Raw genomic sequence first — 14,699 nt, forward strand, 5'->3', positions numbered from 1 at the left:
TGCCCACAGCAATGCTGGCTTTGACATTTCCCACCTCTCTTCATGCATCAGCAGATGTCCTGCTCCCTAGATTCCTTAAATGCTGCTGGGGAAACCTCATGGGGTGTTCCCCTCAAAAAAGCTCCTGAAATGATGAGGGTTGGGAATCAAATTCTCTCATACCAATTGCAGGGTCTGCAAGTCCATCTCTGACCCCCCCCAAGTCTCCCAATATGAGGTCAGACTACCTTGGGGTGGAGGGGACAGGATTGAGATTAGCCATACAAGGATCAGCTGAAGGAACTAAGGATGGTTAGTTTGGAAATGAGGAGGCTTGGGTAGAAACATGAAAGTTGTGACTGTAAGGATCTGAAGGGCCCTCATTCAGAAAAGGGTTCATGCTTTTCTGCTTGACCCCAGAGGTCAGAGCCCTCTGGATGGTGGTGGAAAGAGGCAGATTTGGGTCTGATGGAAGAACTTCCTAATAATTAAAAAGAGGAAATGGGTGTGTGTGTGTGTGTGTGTGTGTGTGTGTGTGTGTGTGAGAGAGAGAGAGAGAGAGAGAGAGAGAGAGAGAGAGAGAGAGAGAGAGAGAGAGTCACAATCTTCAAGTGTTTGAAAGGCTTTTAGAAGAGGGATTAGCTTATTAGCTTTTATCTGGTTGGTCCCTGAGGACAGAACCAGGAGAAAAGGTAGAGACCATGGAGAGGCCCCCTTGGCTCAGCAGAAAAGGAGCTGTCCAGCAAATTGCATCAGCTGCCTTGGAAAGTAGTGAGCTTCCTGTTCTTTGGAGGTCTTCAGACACAAGATGCATGACCATGGATATAGTAGAATGGACTCCAGCTTCAGGTGTGGGATGTGAGGTTCCTTCTGCTTTTTAGAGTCTGTGAACCCTAAAGAGGCACTTTTTGGGGGGTATTTCAGGAGCTGGAGCAGGGAGGGATGTTTGTTCCTCTCCAGACTTATGTTCCTCTCCAACATCCTGACTTCAAAAAGAAGCACCACTTTTCTCAACTTCAGGGAGGGGATTTGTCTTTGAACCTGGGGAAGGTCACTGGAAGCAGCAGGCACGGGCTACATCTGGAGTGTATACAGCAGGGAAGCTGCTTACGACTCACTGATCCTGTGGCTCCTGCCACTTGGGTCCTTCTCAGGCTTGGAGTCGGCAGCTGTGTTTGGCTCTAGGGGCTGCTGCTGCTGCTGCTGGAAATTCCCTTGGAATTATTCCTTCTCTGTTAAGTCGGGGTCTCCAGAAGGCCCTTGCAAAAACACACAAATGTTACCTTGAAGTGCTAACCCATAAAAGCTCTGAGCACTGACTGAAGCCAACCTTTCCAGCTTTATTTCTCTTTCCCCTTGACATGCCATAAGTGGCCAGACTGGTCTCCACACTCTTCCCACAACTCACTATCCAATCTCTTGCCTCAGCTGGCCTTCAGGCCAGTTTTTCCTCAGCACCCTAGGTACCTAGTACATTGCTTGGCACCCAGTAGGTGCTTAATACCTGTTAGTTGAATTAGACGGAATCAACCTGGCAGGGAGTAGCTCCTTGAGTCTCCAGAGAAGGAGATTACACGTATTTCTTGGTAGAGTGAATAGAGAATTGGATTCAGAGTCAGGAAGATCTGAATTCAAATCCTACCTCAGACCCTGGACAAGTCCTTTAACCTCTTACAGCCTTAGTCTCCTAGTTTGTAAAATGGGGTTAAGGATAATGTGTGGACCAAATGATGTGACATGTGAAAAGCACATTGCAAGCTATGACGGTCTATATGAGTGTTTGTTCTTATTATGATGAATTATTATTAGCCACTAAGAAGCAGCGGTGGTTAAGGTACCCATAAGGTGTCAGGCACTGTGACAGGTGCAAGGAACAAAAAGGGAAAGCAAAAATAGAGTGCCAGGGGCGGCTAGGTGGTGCACCAGTCCTGGAGTCATGAGTACCTGAGTTCAAATCCGGCCTCAGACACTTAACACTTACTAGCTGTGTGACCCTGGGCAAGTCACTTAACCCCAATTGCCTCACTAAAGAAAAATAGAGTGCCAGCCTTCAAGAAGCTTGCTTTATATTAAAATTGAGACAACATTTACACAAATAAGAAAAAAAATGTAATTGGAGGAAGGTGCGAGTACTAAACTAGGAGGGAAAGGAAAGGCTTCCTCTACTAGGAGGTAACCCTTGAGCAGACCTTCAAAAGCTTCTAAATATTGAACTTGAGGAGGGAGTGCCTTCCAGGCATGAGGCACTGCCTGTGCAAAGGCAGTGAGGTGGGAGATGGGATGCCGGGTTAGGAGGGAGTGATAGAGAAGGAGATGGCAAACCACTCCAGTATTTTTGCCAAGAAACCCCCCAAAGTAAGACACAACCGAAATGACTGAATGACAGAAGAGTGTGTGAAAGGAAATGGCCAGGTTTGAATCAGACCATGAGTAGTGTTAATTATGAAGCTGAAAATTCTTGTGTTTCATCCCAGAGACAATACAGAGCCCCAGACTTTGTGAGCAGGGGGGTGGCATGGGTAGCTAGCTGTGTAGGGGATGGATTGAGGAGAGACTGGAGGGAGAGTGATGAGGGCCTGGACTAGGGCGGTGACCATACCAGTGGAGAGGAGGGGATGGTTATAAGAGCTGCTGGGAAGGTAGAATCCTTGACCCAGGACAACTGGTTAAATGTAGGAGGGAAGGGAAGAGCTGAACATGACCCATGAGGCTCCAGTCCTGGATGACTCAGAGAATGGCAAGTTTGGAGAAGGGGCAGGTTGATGGGAAAGGCCATGCACTAGTTTCTAACAGTCTGGATTTGAGAGTTTGTTGTTGTTGTTCAATTGTCTCAGTCTTGTTTAACTCTTTGTGACCTGGGTTTTTTGGGTTTTTTCTTTGACAGAGATCCTAGAGTGGTTTGCTGTGTCCTTCTCCAGCACATTTTACAGATGAGGAAACTGAGGCAGACTGGGTGGAATGACTTGCCCGAGGTCACACAGTTAGGAACCGAGGCTGCATTTCAACTTGCAAAGACAAGTCTTCTTGACCCCAGACCTGGCTCTCTATCCATTGCACCACTTAGCTGCCCTGGGGTTTGAGAGACCTATAGCCTTCCTAGGCAGAGATGCCCAGGGGGCAGGAGAGAGGGAAGAAGGGTTTTGGCCTCAGTTTCACAAGATCTGGATTCTAGGCTCTGCTCAGACATTTTTGTCACCTGCCATCTCTAGGCCTCAGTTTCTTCATCTTCAATGGGAATAATAATTCTTGCACTTTACATAGCGGTGAGGAAAGCCTTTTGTCACAATAAAGCACTACAGAAATGTGAATCCTCATCAAAGTACAACACCACTTCTCTTGGATTAGTTGGTTCTGTTAGTGTTACCCAGTTGGGAGCAAACAGGATCCTGAGAGGGTCAGGCTCAAGTTTGGGGGGAGGGAGGAGGAATGGGGGAGCACCGACATTGGCCAGGTCAGATGTTGACGTCTCTGGGTCAGCCAGGTGCCCCGTTGTTGGTGATTCTCAGTAGCTGTGAGTGGTCGTTGCATTGAACAGAATTCCTGAGTCATTTGTGTTACCATATTGTTCTTTGTAGAGACTGTTCTGCTTCTGCTCACTTCACTCTGCATCAGTTTGTACAAATTTCCCCATGTTTCCCTGCAGCCATCCCTTTCATTATTCCTTCCTTGATCATGGTTTTCAGGTATTCCAATAATTTTCAAATTATCTCTCCTGGAGCTATTTTCCAGGTCAGTTGTTTTTCCAAGGAGACATTTCACATTATTCATTTGAATTTGCTTTATTGTGTCTTGATTTCTCATAAAGTCATTAGCTTCTATTTTCTTAATCCTAATTTTTAAGCAATGGTTTTCTTCAGAGAGCTTTTGTACCTCCTTTTCCAATTTGGCTTTTCAAGCTGTTGACTTTTTTTTCATAACCCTCCTGCATCACTCTCATTTCTCTTTCCATTTTTTCCTCTACCTCTCTAACTTTATCTTCAAAGTCCTTTTTGAGCACCTCTGTGGCCTGAGACCAATTCTTATTTTTCCTGGAAGCTTTGGATGTAGGGGCCATTCATTATTACTTATCAAATAACAATATTCTATTATATTCAATATCTCTCATTTTTTTTTTTGGTGGGGCAATGAGGGTTAAGTGACTTGCCCAAGGTCACACAGCTAGTAAGTGTTAAGTGTCTGAGGCTGGATTTGAACTCAGGTCCTCCTGAATCCAGGCTGCTGCTTTATCCACTGCACCACCTAGCTACTCCGCCTACTCTCATTTCTTACCCAATGGAAGGCAACCCATGTTTCACGTTCTTTGACACACAAAAGAGAATAGCAGGACCTGAACCCAGGCTTTCTTGGTTGTCCGGCCAGCTCATGGACAAAGGCATTCCCTGCCATGTCACTAGGAGGTTAACTCCTCTTGGCCTTATGGACCATAGGGTTTAGCTCTGGAAGGGACCCCAAGGTCATCTAGTCCAATCCCCTTGTTGTACAGATGAGGAAACTGAGGTTTTGAAATGGGAAGTGACTTACACAAGGTGACATAAGTCATGATTTGAACCCAGCACTCAAGTGTCCTCTGGAAAGGGTCTCAGGGAACTGGATGAGTGGAATTCCTGTTGATAAAGTGATATTTCCAGCCATCCCACAGCCAATCTCTCATCGAGATTTCCTCAACTGTCAGGACCCTGCTTCAGTCCCACCTCCTCCAGGAAGCCACCTCTGACCACAGGCCCTCAGTCATCTTTCTCTTGCACTCAGAACTCCTCAGAACTGTCTATCCCACCCACTGGGCCCTGGTGGCATCTATTGCTTGCTTGTTGTGAACTATGATCTATTTTATTGTTTTGTTCTTTGTTTTTTTTTTTTTTTTTTTGCAGGGCAATGAGGGTTGCCCAGGATCACACAGCTAATAAGTGTCAAGTGTCTGAGATTAGATTTGAACTCAGGTCCTCCTGAATCCAGGGCTAAGGCTTTATCCACTGCGCCACCTAGCTACCCCCTATGATCTATTTTAAAAAGCATTTTACATGAGTGTGCCTTGTCTTCCATTCCTGATCAATGGTTTGAGGAAATGGGACCACATCCTGTGCTCTGGCTTCTGCCTCCTGATCTCAGGGCTCCTCTGTTCTCATCACCTTCTCCCATCAGCCCGGCCTCTGGCTTTCTCCTTTGGGCTCCTGTTGGTTGTTGCCCCAGTGCTATTGACACTTTCCAGTTCCATTTGTTAGATCCCAGAAGGGGCTGGGGATGCCACCTCCCTGCCCTTCTCTGTGTGGTCTCTTGGAGGTTCTGTGTCTCTTGATAACCTCCCAGATGTGACACGTCTTCCTTCTTGCTTCAAGATTGCATTCGTTCAAATTGCTCTCAGGGCTGTGAGGAAATCTTATCCCTCCCTTGAATCTGCCAGTCAACACTCAGGCCCCTATTCCATGTAAGTAGGTTGGGTAGGAGCTGGTGAAATTGCACACAAGGTCTTCTCATCTTCTGGGGAGTTGATTCTGCTCTTTGCTCTGATCAGTGGGTGATCTGGCCATCTAGAGACAGCTGATGGTTCTGAAATGACCCCCATGCTGGTAATGAGAGAGAGGAGAGGAACATAGGGGGAAGACAGCGGGAAAGGATAAAAAGAAAGAGGAGGAAAACAATGAGAGGCAGAAAAGAAAGAAAAGGTAGAGGAGAGAGAAGGGCAAGAGGAGAGGAGAAGAAGGAAGGGAGACAAACTGACAGGGAGAGAGAGACAGAAAGAGAGACAGAGACAGGGAAGGACACAGAGACACAGAGAGAAACAGGGAAGGAAAGAGAGAAATAGAGAGAGACAGAGACAGGGAAGGGCACAGAGACAGAGAGACAGGGAAGGATAGAGAGAGAGACAGAGACAGAGACAGAGAAAGAGAGAGACAAAGACAGGGAAGGAGACAAAGACAGACAGACAGGGAAGGAGAAAGAGAGGGATAGACAGAGAGACAGAGAGAGAGAAAGGAGGGGGAAAGGAGGTAAGGAGAAAGTTCATTTGTAATTAGAATGTTTGAACTTCAGAGAAGTTAATTAATAATGAAACTAGTGTCTGCCTGATGCAAATTCTGCAAAGGGCTTTGGCAGCTTTCAAAATGAATCACTGGCTTGTGACTCGTTGGGGAGGAGGAAAGAGGCTGAAGGGGAAGGGACAGAGTGAAGGAAGGGGGAATTATGGGGGTTAGAAGTTAATCCAAGAAACAGGGAGGAAATCAGAGGGCAGGGGAGAGGAGGGCCTGGAAATGGGGCAGGAGGAGGACTCTGGATTCTTGGGAGAGCATCCTCATGGAGACCAGGGCCCACCGTGGCTGGTGGCAGGCATGTGTGGATGGGAGCTGAAAGTTCAGGGACCCCTTTAGGAAGCTCCAGATTGTGGGACCTTTTAAAACACAAAGGGAGGGTTTGTTCTCAGGCTGCTGTCCTGAGGCCTGAGAGGGGTCTTGGTGATCCCCTTTCCCAGCTCCATTGACTTCACTTGCCCCAATCTGTGTTTCAGCCAAATGGGTCTTCGTGAACTCAGCTTGCCTCCTACCTGTACCTTTGCATGGGCTGCCCCCAGTGCCTGGAGTGTGCTCTCAGCCAGCCTCCAGCCCTGAGAACCCCGAGCTTCCTTAAAAGCCAAGTTCCAGTGTTGCCTCCCTCCTACAGGAAGCCTTTCCCAACCCTCTCTAGTTTCTGGTGCATCCTGTCTTCTCAAATGAGCTTGTGTGTGCTTATAGTGACCTGTTGCACCCTCCAGGAGAGGGGAAGGGGGGGTATTTGGGGTTTTGTCTCTGCGTTCCCAGAGTATAAAGCAGTTCCATGTATTCATCTTCCTTCCGTCCTTCCTTCCTTCTCCTTTCCCTCCCTCTCTTCCTTCCTTCCTTCATTCATCCCTCCTTCTTTCCTTCCTTCCTTCTCCCCTTTTTTCCTTCCTTCCTTCTTTCCTTCCTTCTCTCTTGCTCCGAACTCAAAAAACCTGGATTCAGGTCCACGTTCTGCCACCAACTAGCAGCGTGCCCTTGGCCAAGTCCCTTTCTCTCTTTGGGCCTCTGTTTCCTCTGCTGTAAAGTGGGGTTAGTAATACCTGTACTGCCAAAGTCAGGGAAGTGCCTCACAGACCTTCTAATTGGTGTCTGTTAGGATGTGGATCAAAGATGGGGAGAGGGGCAGGGGCTGGGGCACTACAAACTGCTGTGACTTGCCTGGGGTCACACAGACAGTGTGGGGGCAGAGGCTGAGGCTTGAGCCTGAGTCTTTCAGCCTTCCATGGCACTGTGGAATACTTGTTAATAATTAATTTTTTTACAGCACCAAGTTGTATGTAAAGGACTGGATAAGCATGAAACAGTCCTGGGTTAAAAGGCTCTGAGATCTTTCTGGAAACCTTGAAGTCAGGTGTGACATTCCCCCAGAGAAACCAAGGCTGGCGTTGAAAGGGACACTCAAAGTTATCCCAGGCCATGTTCCCAGCCCAGTGAAGGAACCCTTCCCATGAGGCATCCCTGGTCGGGGGCACCCAGCTGCTGTCTCCGTTTCCTCTTCTGCAGACTCTGGTGGCTTCCAACGTCCCTCTCAGCTCTGACACTCGATGTCTTAAGCCTCGTCCCAGCTCTACATCCCAAGTGGCTGTGGACGGCCTCCCTGCCTGCCAGTCAGAGCCATTCTCACGGAGAGCACGAGGTGCTGAGAAATGGCAAGTGCGTCATCCCCAGAGCTCTGAATCCTCCAGTGTCAGTGTTGGGAGAACAGAGAATGTCAGAGCAGGGAGGGACCTTAAGCTACAGACCATAGAATGTCAGAGCTGGGAAAGGTCTTAGAAATGGGGACGTCCTGGAGCATCTAATGCTACTGTGGGAGCCCAGTGGGCAAGTCTGGGGCTCCCAGGAGCCAGGAGGGCTGCGTCGTTGTCTCTGCACTAAGAGTTTTGGTTGTGTTGTGGTGTCCTACTCTCCATGACCCCATTCGGGGTTTCCTTGGCAAAGATCCTGGAGGGGTTGGCCAGCTCATTTTAGAGATGAGGAAACTGAGGCAGACAGGGTGAAGTGACTTGCCCAGGGTCACACAAGCTAGTCAGTGTCTGGGGCTGGATTTGAATTCAGGTAGATGAATCTTCCTGACTCCAGGCCTGGCGTTCTACCCATTTTGCTACCTAGCTAGAGTACCTGTATTTAAATCTTACCTCAGACATTTGTTTAGCTGTGCGGCCCTGGCCAAGTGATTTAAGCTCTCTAACTCTGTGCCTTAGTTTCCTCATCTGTAAAAGGAGGGGTTTGGACTCACTGGCCATGATTCTGTTTTTCTATAAGGGGTTTCTTGTCTCAGAGTGGCTTGGCATCAGGGCAATGGCTCCAACCTGGCTCAGACATTGCTCCCCTGGCTTTGCCTGCTGCTCCCTCTCCCTCTTCCCTTGGAACTCTCATATGTATGAGATTTAAATAGCATGAGGCTTGAAAGCCCAGGTCCAATGCTACTTTCTCCAGGAAATCTTCCTTGATTGCTTTGGTTGACCCCAACTCTATTGTAATTATCTGCCTTGATCTCTTTTCCCACCGTGACTGTAGAGGCTGGGTCTTAGCTAAATGGTTCTTATCCCCCAGCAGAAGCAGCAGTGCTCTGTACACAGTAGGTGCTCAATCGGTGCTTGTTGTTGTCTCAGTTGAATATATGCAGGGAACGTTTAACATTTGCTTAGCATGGTGCCTAACACACACAGTAGGTGCTTAATAAATGATTGGGGATCGATTGGATTGGATTAACCTCCCATTAAGGCAAGGCCTTAGATGACGTTTTGGGGGAAGGGAGGGCTGCTTCCGCCAATCACTGGTAGCAATAGCCGCCCCGCCTCAGCAAACACGGTCCTCTCATCGAGCGGGGATGGAATCAAGCCCAGTGCAGTTCAGGGAAGGCTTTTGGCAAAGTTAAGGCACTAGTCTCCCTGCGTAATAAAGGGAAATGTTTATATCGTGTTTAATTAGCTCCTGGCTGTGGAACAATACTGAGGCGAGTAGCGTCCAGCATGGGGCGGGGGGGGGGGGGGGGGGGGGGGTTAGTGCTTATGGGAACACCGAGGACAGAGTGAGTGCCCGAGGCTGGTAGGTACCTGGACTGCGGGAGACAGACTCCGGTGGAGCTGGGGGGGCGGGGGGCAGCCATGCCTACCCTCCTCCCACGCGCACACTCAGCGCTCATTACCTAGCAAGCCGGACCAGGCTCCTTCTCCTGGGCCCTTGCTCATCCCCGCCTCTGTAGCCCCAGGCTAGCGATTAGCAGTCACTGACCTGTGGTGCCTTTGAGCTGCCTTTGACTTTGGTGACGCTCTCAGACCAGGCAGAAAAAGAGAAATGAGGGAGGGGTGGGGAGGCTGGGATAGAGAGGTCCAGAGACAGGGGGAAGCAAAGGGATTGAGGGAGACCGAGGCAGGGAGGAAGTGAAACAGAGAACACCGAGGGACACAGACAGAGTCAGAGACAGAGAAACAGAGACATATAGGGAGAGAGAGAGAGACAAAGAGTGAGTGAGTAAAGGAGGTGAAGGAGAAAGATGGCGGGGGATGTGGGGGATGGGGAGAGGGAGGGAGGATACACAGATCCTGACAAGGAGGGTGAGATAGAGACAAAGAGAATCTCAGGAAAGGTCTAGAGATACCCAGAGACACAGAGAAATAGGGAGACAAAATAGTAGAGTGACTCAGGCACAGACACAGGGCATCTAGTCCCACCCCCAGAGTTTATAGAGCCTCCTCTGTAAACTGAGGCCCAGAGAGGGGAACTGACTTGCCTAAGGTCACACACAGCTGGGATTAGAACTCGGGTCTTGAGGCCACACAGCTCAGTTACCAAATAGAAATCTTCAAAAAGGCTGGGGAAGCCTTTGGAGACGATCTAGTCTAACCCCTCATTTTGCAAAGGGGGAGATGTGGTCCAGAGAAGAGGCTGTGTGGTTTGCTTAAGATTTAAAGTCCCTGTAATGACAGGAACTTATTGCCATCTCCTCTTTGTCTCCATTACCTCCTTTGGTCCTCAATCACTCCTATGAGGCAACATTTACAACTACTAATCATCATCGCCACCATTTATCGGCATCATCCTAGCCATTTTATAGATGAGAAAACCAGGGCTCAGAGAAATGAAAGTGACTTGGCCAAGGTCACACAGCATGGGGAATGGCAGAGCCAGAACCAGGCCTTCTGTCCCCCAAGGCCAGAACTGTCTTTGTTCTATCCCCATTGCCCTCCTTACTATCCCTTCTCTAAGGCTGGGGGCCCTCAGTTCCCTCCAGCTACCTTGATGGGAAATGCCTTCCATAAGAGAACCGAGAAGCAGAAAGCAGGACCAGGCATGCAACAGTGACCTCAAATCTAGGTCTCCCTCCTCTGGAAACACTCACTCCTCTTGTTGCCGTCCCTCTTACTGAATCTGACTGCTCCTGGTGGGGTCTGACCAGGATCGTTGTCTTGTCGCCTGCCTTCACAGAGCAGGAGCGTGGGCAGGGCGAGGCTTTGAGGGTGCCTAGAGTCATGAAGCACAGTCATTGGTGCAGCCCTGTGAGGGCTGGAGGGGCCACAGTGGAGGGCTCTCTTGAGTAGAGCTTATCTACATTTTACAGATGGGGGAAGCAGCTGACGCTAAGCCATGCAGCAAGTTAGTGGAGGAGCCCAAGGGCCCTGAATGCCAAGTCACTGCTTCTCTCACCCCTACATGCCCTGAGCCAAGTGCATGTTGATGGAGGAAAATGGATGGAAACAACAGGACATTTGGGCTTTTGAAATGTGCAAGCCCAGGGATGGGCACTGAGACATCAGCTCATCTCAGTGCAGTGGAAGGAGCCAGAGGCCCAGTTTCAAATCCCACTCTTGTACACTGGGAAGAACTCTAGAGTCAGAGGTCCTGGGTTCAAATCCTGTCTCTACTGCTGTGTGGTCTTCGGTCTTAGACTTTCAGGGCTTTAGCTTCCTTATGTGTAAAATGATGGGGTTGTAGGTACTTTCTGGCTTGAAATCTGTGATCCTATTTACTACTGTGGGTAGCCAGGTAGCACAGAGCACCAGGCCTGGAGTCAGGAGGACCTGAGTTCAAATCTGGCCTCAGATACTTACTAACTGTTGTGACTCTGTACAAGTCACTTAACCTTGTTTGCCTCAATTTCCTCATTTGTAAAATGAGCTGAAGAAGGAAATGGCAAACCACTCTAGTATCTTTGCCAAGAAAACCCCAAATGGGGTTGCAAAGAGTCAGACACGACTGCAACAATAAAACAACAACATTTTTTGCTGTGCAACATGGGGCAAGTCACTCACCCTCTCTTATCTTCCTTTTCCCCATTTGTAAACTGAGAGGGTGGGACCAGGTGATCTCTAAGGCCCACCTGTCCTTTGGAGCCTATGATCCCATGAATTAAAAAGCCTTTTGGGGGGTATTTTGTTCATATTAGTCATTTGAAGTGTTTTCACACAATCATTTGTAATTTGTAGTTCTTTTAAAGAATGTTCCTATTCTTTGACAATTTCTGCATTAAAGAATGGCTCCATGTCACATGTATTTATATCCACTCCCTGCATTTCTTGAATATCAGTCTTTTATGTGTGAGATTTGATGCACAGGTTTTTTCCCCCCCAACATTTTTCCAATTCCATCTGCTTTGATTCTGTTCCTGGAAAGACCTTTCATTATGTCTAATTAAAACTGTCTCCTTTGTCTCTTTGGATCAACTTTATCCCTTCTCTCCCATCCTTGTGAAAAGTGCCTCGTTTTGTTCTCCTCTAATTTTCATGATATGCCTTTTTATCTCTAGGCCACATATCCATGGGGAGTTCATTTTTGTATGTGATGTAGGATGCTTGTCTAGATCGAATTTCTGCCCAATTGTTCTCCAGTGTCAGTAGTCCTAGTCCTGGGGATGTGGTCTAAGTTAGTATCTAGAATAGGGTGGGGGAGGGGACTCCTAAATTCTGGGTGGGGGGAAGGGGGCTCCTAAGCTCTGGACAGGGGAGGGGGCTCCTAAACTCTGAGCATGGGGGTGGGGGATGGGGCTCCTAAGCCCTGAGCATGGGGGTGGGGGAGGGGGCTCCTAAGCTCTGAGCATGGGGTTAGGGGTGGGAGGCTTTCAAGTTCTGGGCTCTGAGCATGGGGTTAGGGGTGGGAGGCTCCTAAGCTCTGGACAGGGGAGGGGGCTCCTAAGCCCTGAGCATGGGGGTGGGGGAGGGGGCTCCTAAACTCTGAGCATGGGGTTGAGGGAGGGAGGCTCCTAAGCTCTGGGCATGGTGCGGGAGGGTGCTCTGTCATGTCCAAGGGTCCGTTCCATCTGTGTCTTCCTTGACATTGCGTCCTCTGCCTGCACTTGGTTTGAGTGTATCAGCATGCTGGTGATCCTCCTCAATTGTGTCACCCTGGGTATGTACCAGCCCTGTGAGGACATGGACTGCCTGTCTGACCGCTGCAAGATCCTGCAGGTAAAGTCGCCTCCCGCATCCACTTGATAACTGGCTTCTAGTGAACAGAGCCAGGGCATACCATGAGTGTCCTGCCCACACAGGGCAACAGGGCCTTTATGAGGGGAGGCTGGGGTGAGAGATAAGCCCACTGCTGCATCACCCACTTATATTTAAAGAACTCTAAGTCTGTGCTTAAGGGCAGCTGGGTGGCTCAGTGGATAGAGTGCCAGGCCTGGAGGCAAGAAGACTCACCTTCCTGAGTTCAAATCCAGCCTCAGACCCTTACTAGTTGTGTGACCCTGGGCAAGTCACTTCACCCTGTTTACCTCAGTTTCCTCATCTATAAAATGAGCTGGAGAAGGAAATTGCAAACCAGTCTAGTATCTCTGCCAAGAAAAACCCAAATCAAGCCATGAAGAGTCTGACATGACTGAAATGACTGAGCTACAACGAGCCTATGCAAGGTGGGAGGTTGGAATGGGGGAAAGATAAAAGGTTTAAGAAAACCTATCCTCTCTCTAGCAGTATACAAACTATTGGATTCAATTAAACAATTATAGCACTTCTGGGCCCTGGGCTTGTTACTGAGGATATACAAAGATGAGAAGTGACCTGATTCCTGCCCTCAAGGAAGTTACAGTCTTGTAGGAGAGACAGTACCAGTCTAATTGGGAAGGCAGGAGCCCTGTGAGCCAGGCATTGTGTGCTGGGGCCCAGAATGGGCAGGGAATAGGAGCAGAGGATGTTCCCGCACCAGGCAGAAGCATGGACCCCAGCTGCACTGACCACAAGCGCCCAGAAACCTGGAGTCACCTGCCCCCATCCCCCAGTAGTGAGGAAAGCACAGTCCAGGACCCTAAGCAGACAGAGGGCTGGTGTGGTCAGCCCTGGCTCCTTCGGCCCAGGAGCTTCCCACTCCCCTCCACGCTCCATCTCCTGGGCTGAGGCTGCTCTGACCTTCACTAACGCCTCTGTCCTGCTTGTCTCCTCCCTCTCACCCTTCACCTCCTGCAGGTATTCGATGACTTCATCTTCATCTTCTTTGCCATGGAGATGGTGCTGAAGATGGTGGCCCTGGGGATTTTTGGCAGGAAGTGTTACCTGGGGGACACCTGGAATCGGCTGGATTTCTTCATTGTGATGGCTGGGTAGGTCTCAAGGCTCCTAGTCCTCCTCCCTGGGGAGAGATGGTAATTGGGCTTGCAATTGGGAAGAAGGTCTGGCCAGGGGGCTTGTTGATTAATTGAACCTGATTCCTCCTTGGCAACTCTGAAATGATCAGGGACCAGTGAGGAGAGGAAAGCTCTGGGTGTCTGGATCTTGCTCTGTGGTGGCATAGGGAGGGGTAGAGCCTACCAAGCATTATCTGGTTCCAGGAAAATACAACTTTAGGTGAAACTATCATAGGGACCGTTAGCACCATAAAACTGCTCTAAGAGGGTGATGAGCTGAGCGATGTTACAGAGGAAATGGGTTACAAGATCTCAACCATGTTATTGTGAACTGACAGTAGGCAGATCCTGTCTCAAGGGCATTTATCAATTCCATTCTGGTTGGATTCAAAGAGGGCAGACAGCATTCTTATGAAAAAGAGATGGGAGTTGGGATAGTTGGGTGGTGCAATGGGTAGAGCACCAACCCTGGAGTCAGGAAGACCTTAGTTCAAATCTGGCCTCAGTGCAGATATCTATTAGCTGTGTGACCCTGAGCAAGTCACTTAACCCTGATTGATTGATTGATTGATTGATTGATTGATTGATTGTGTGTGTGTGTGTGTGTGTGTGTGTGAGAGAGAGAGAGAGAGAGTCCCAGTGCACCACAAGTTCAGTATGAGCCAACAGTTTATTGATCATACAAAAAGTATGGTGAATGAATTTGATCTTAGGTTATATTAAAAGAAGAATTCAGAATGATGGAGGTGAGAGTTCTGTTCTCCTATCTCGAGGATTTGAGTCCATTCAGAATAATGCCAATAGACTGAAGAGTGTGTAGAGGCAGGAGCCTGGAAACTACACCACTGACGTTCTGTTGGAATACGTTAGCCTGTGGGGAAGTGAAGACACAGCTGGGATTTGAGCTATCTTCAAGCCCTTGAGGGGCAGTTATGTGGGGGAGATGTTCACCTCATTCTTCTTGGCCCTGGAAGGCAGAACCAGTTGTCAGGCAAAGCTTCCTAATGCTCAGAGCTATCCCAAAGTGAATGGGACAGTCTTGTTAGGTGGTGAGCTCTCCGTCACTGGAGGTCTTCAAGTATTTGTCAGAGATTTCCTAGAGGGGATCCCAGTTCAGATTCTGGTTCTAGAGG

The 14,699-nt window shown here is 48.9% G+C and overlaps 1 protein-coding gene across 4 annotated transcripts in view; it reads left to right on the forward strand.

Moving 5' to 3' along the window:
- The window catches only part of CACNA1I (calcium voltage-gated channel subunit alpha1 I), a 226,568-nt gene that overhangs the window by 60,546 nt on the left and 151,323 nt on the right, over positions 1–14,699 (forward strand). For all 4 annotated transcript variants that reach the window (XM_043966183.1, XM_043966184.1, XM_043966185.1 and 1 more), the window contains exons 3-4: positions 12,301–12,412; positions 13,409–13,542. In XM_043966183.1, coding sequence (XP_043822118.1) covers positions 12,301–12,412; positions 13,409–13,542 — 246 coding nt within the window. The remainder of the gene's footprint in view (positions 1–12,300; positions 12,413–13,408; positions 13,543–14,699) is intronic.

This window comes from Dromiciops gliroides, chromosome 5 (genome assembly GCF_019393635.1).
Source record: "Dromiciops gliroides isolate mDroGli1 chromosome 5, mDroGli1.pri, whole genome shotgun sequence".
NCBI classification, from domain to species: Eukaryota; Metazoa; Chordata; class Mammalia; order Microbiotheria; family Microbiotheriidae; genus Dromiciops; species Dromiciops gliroides.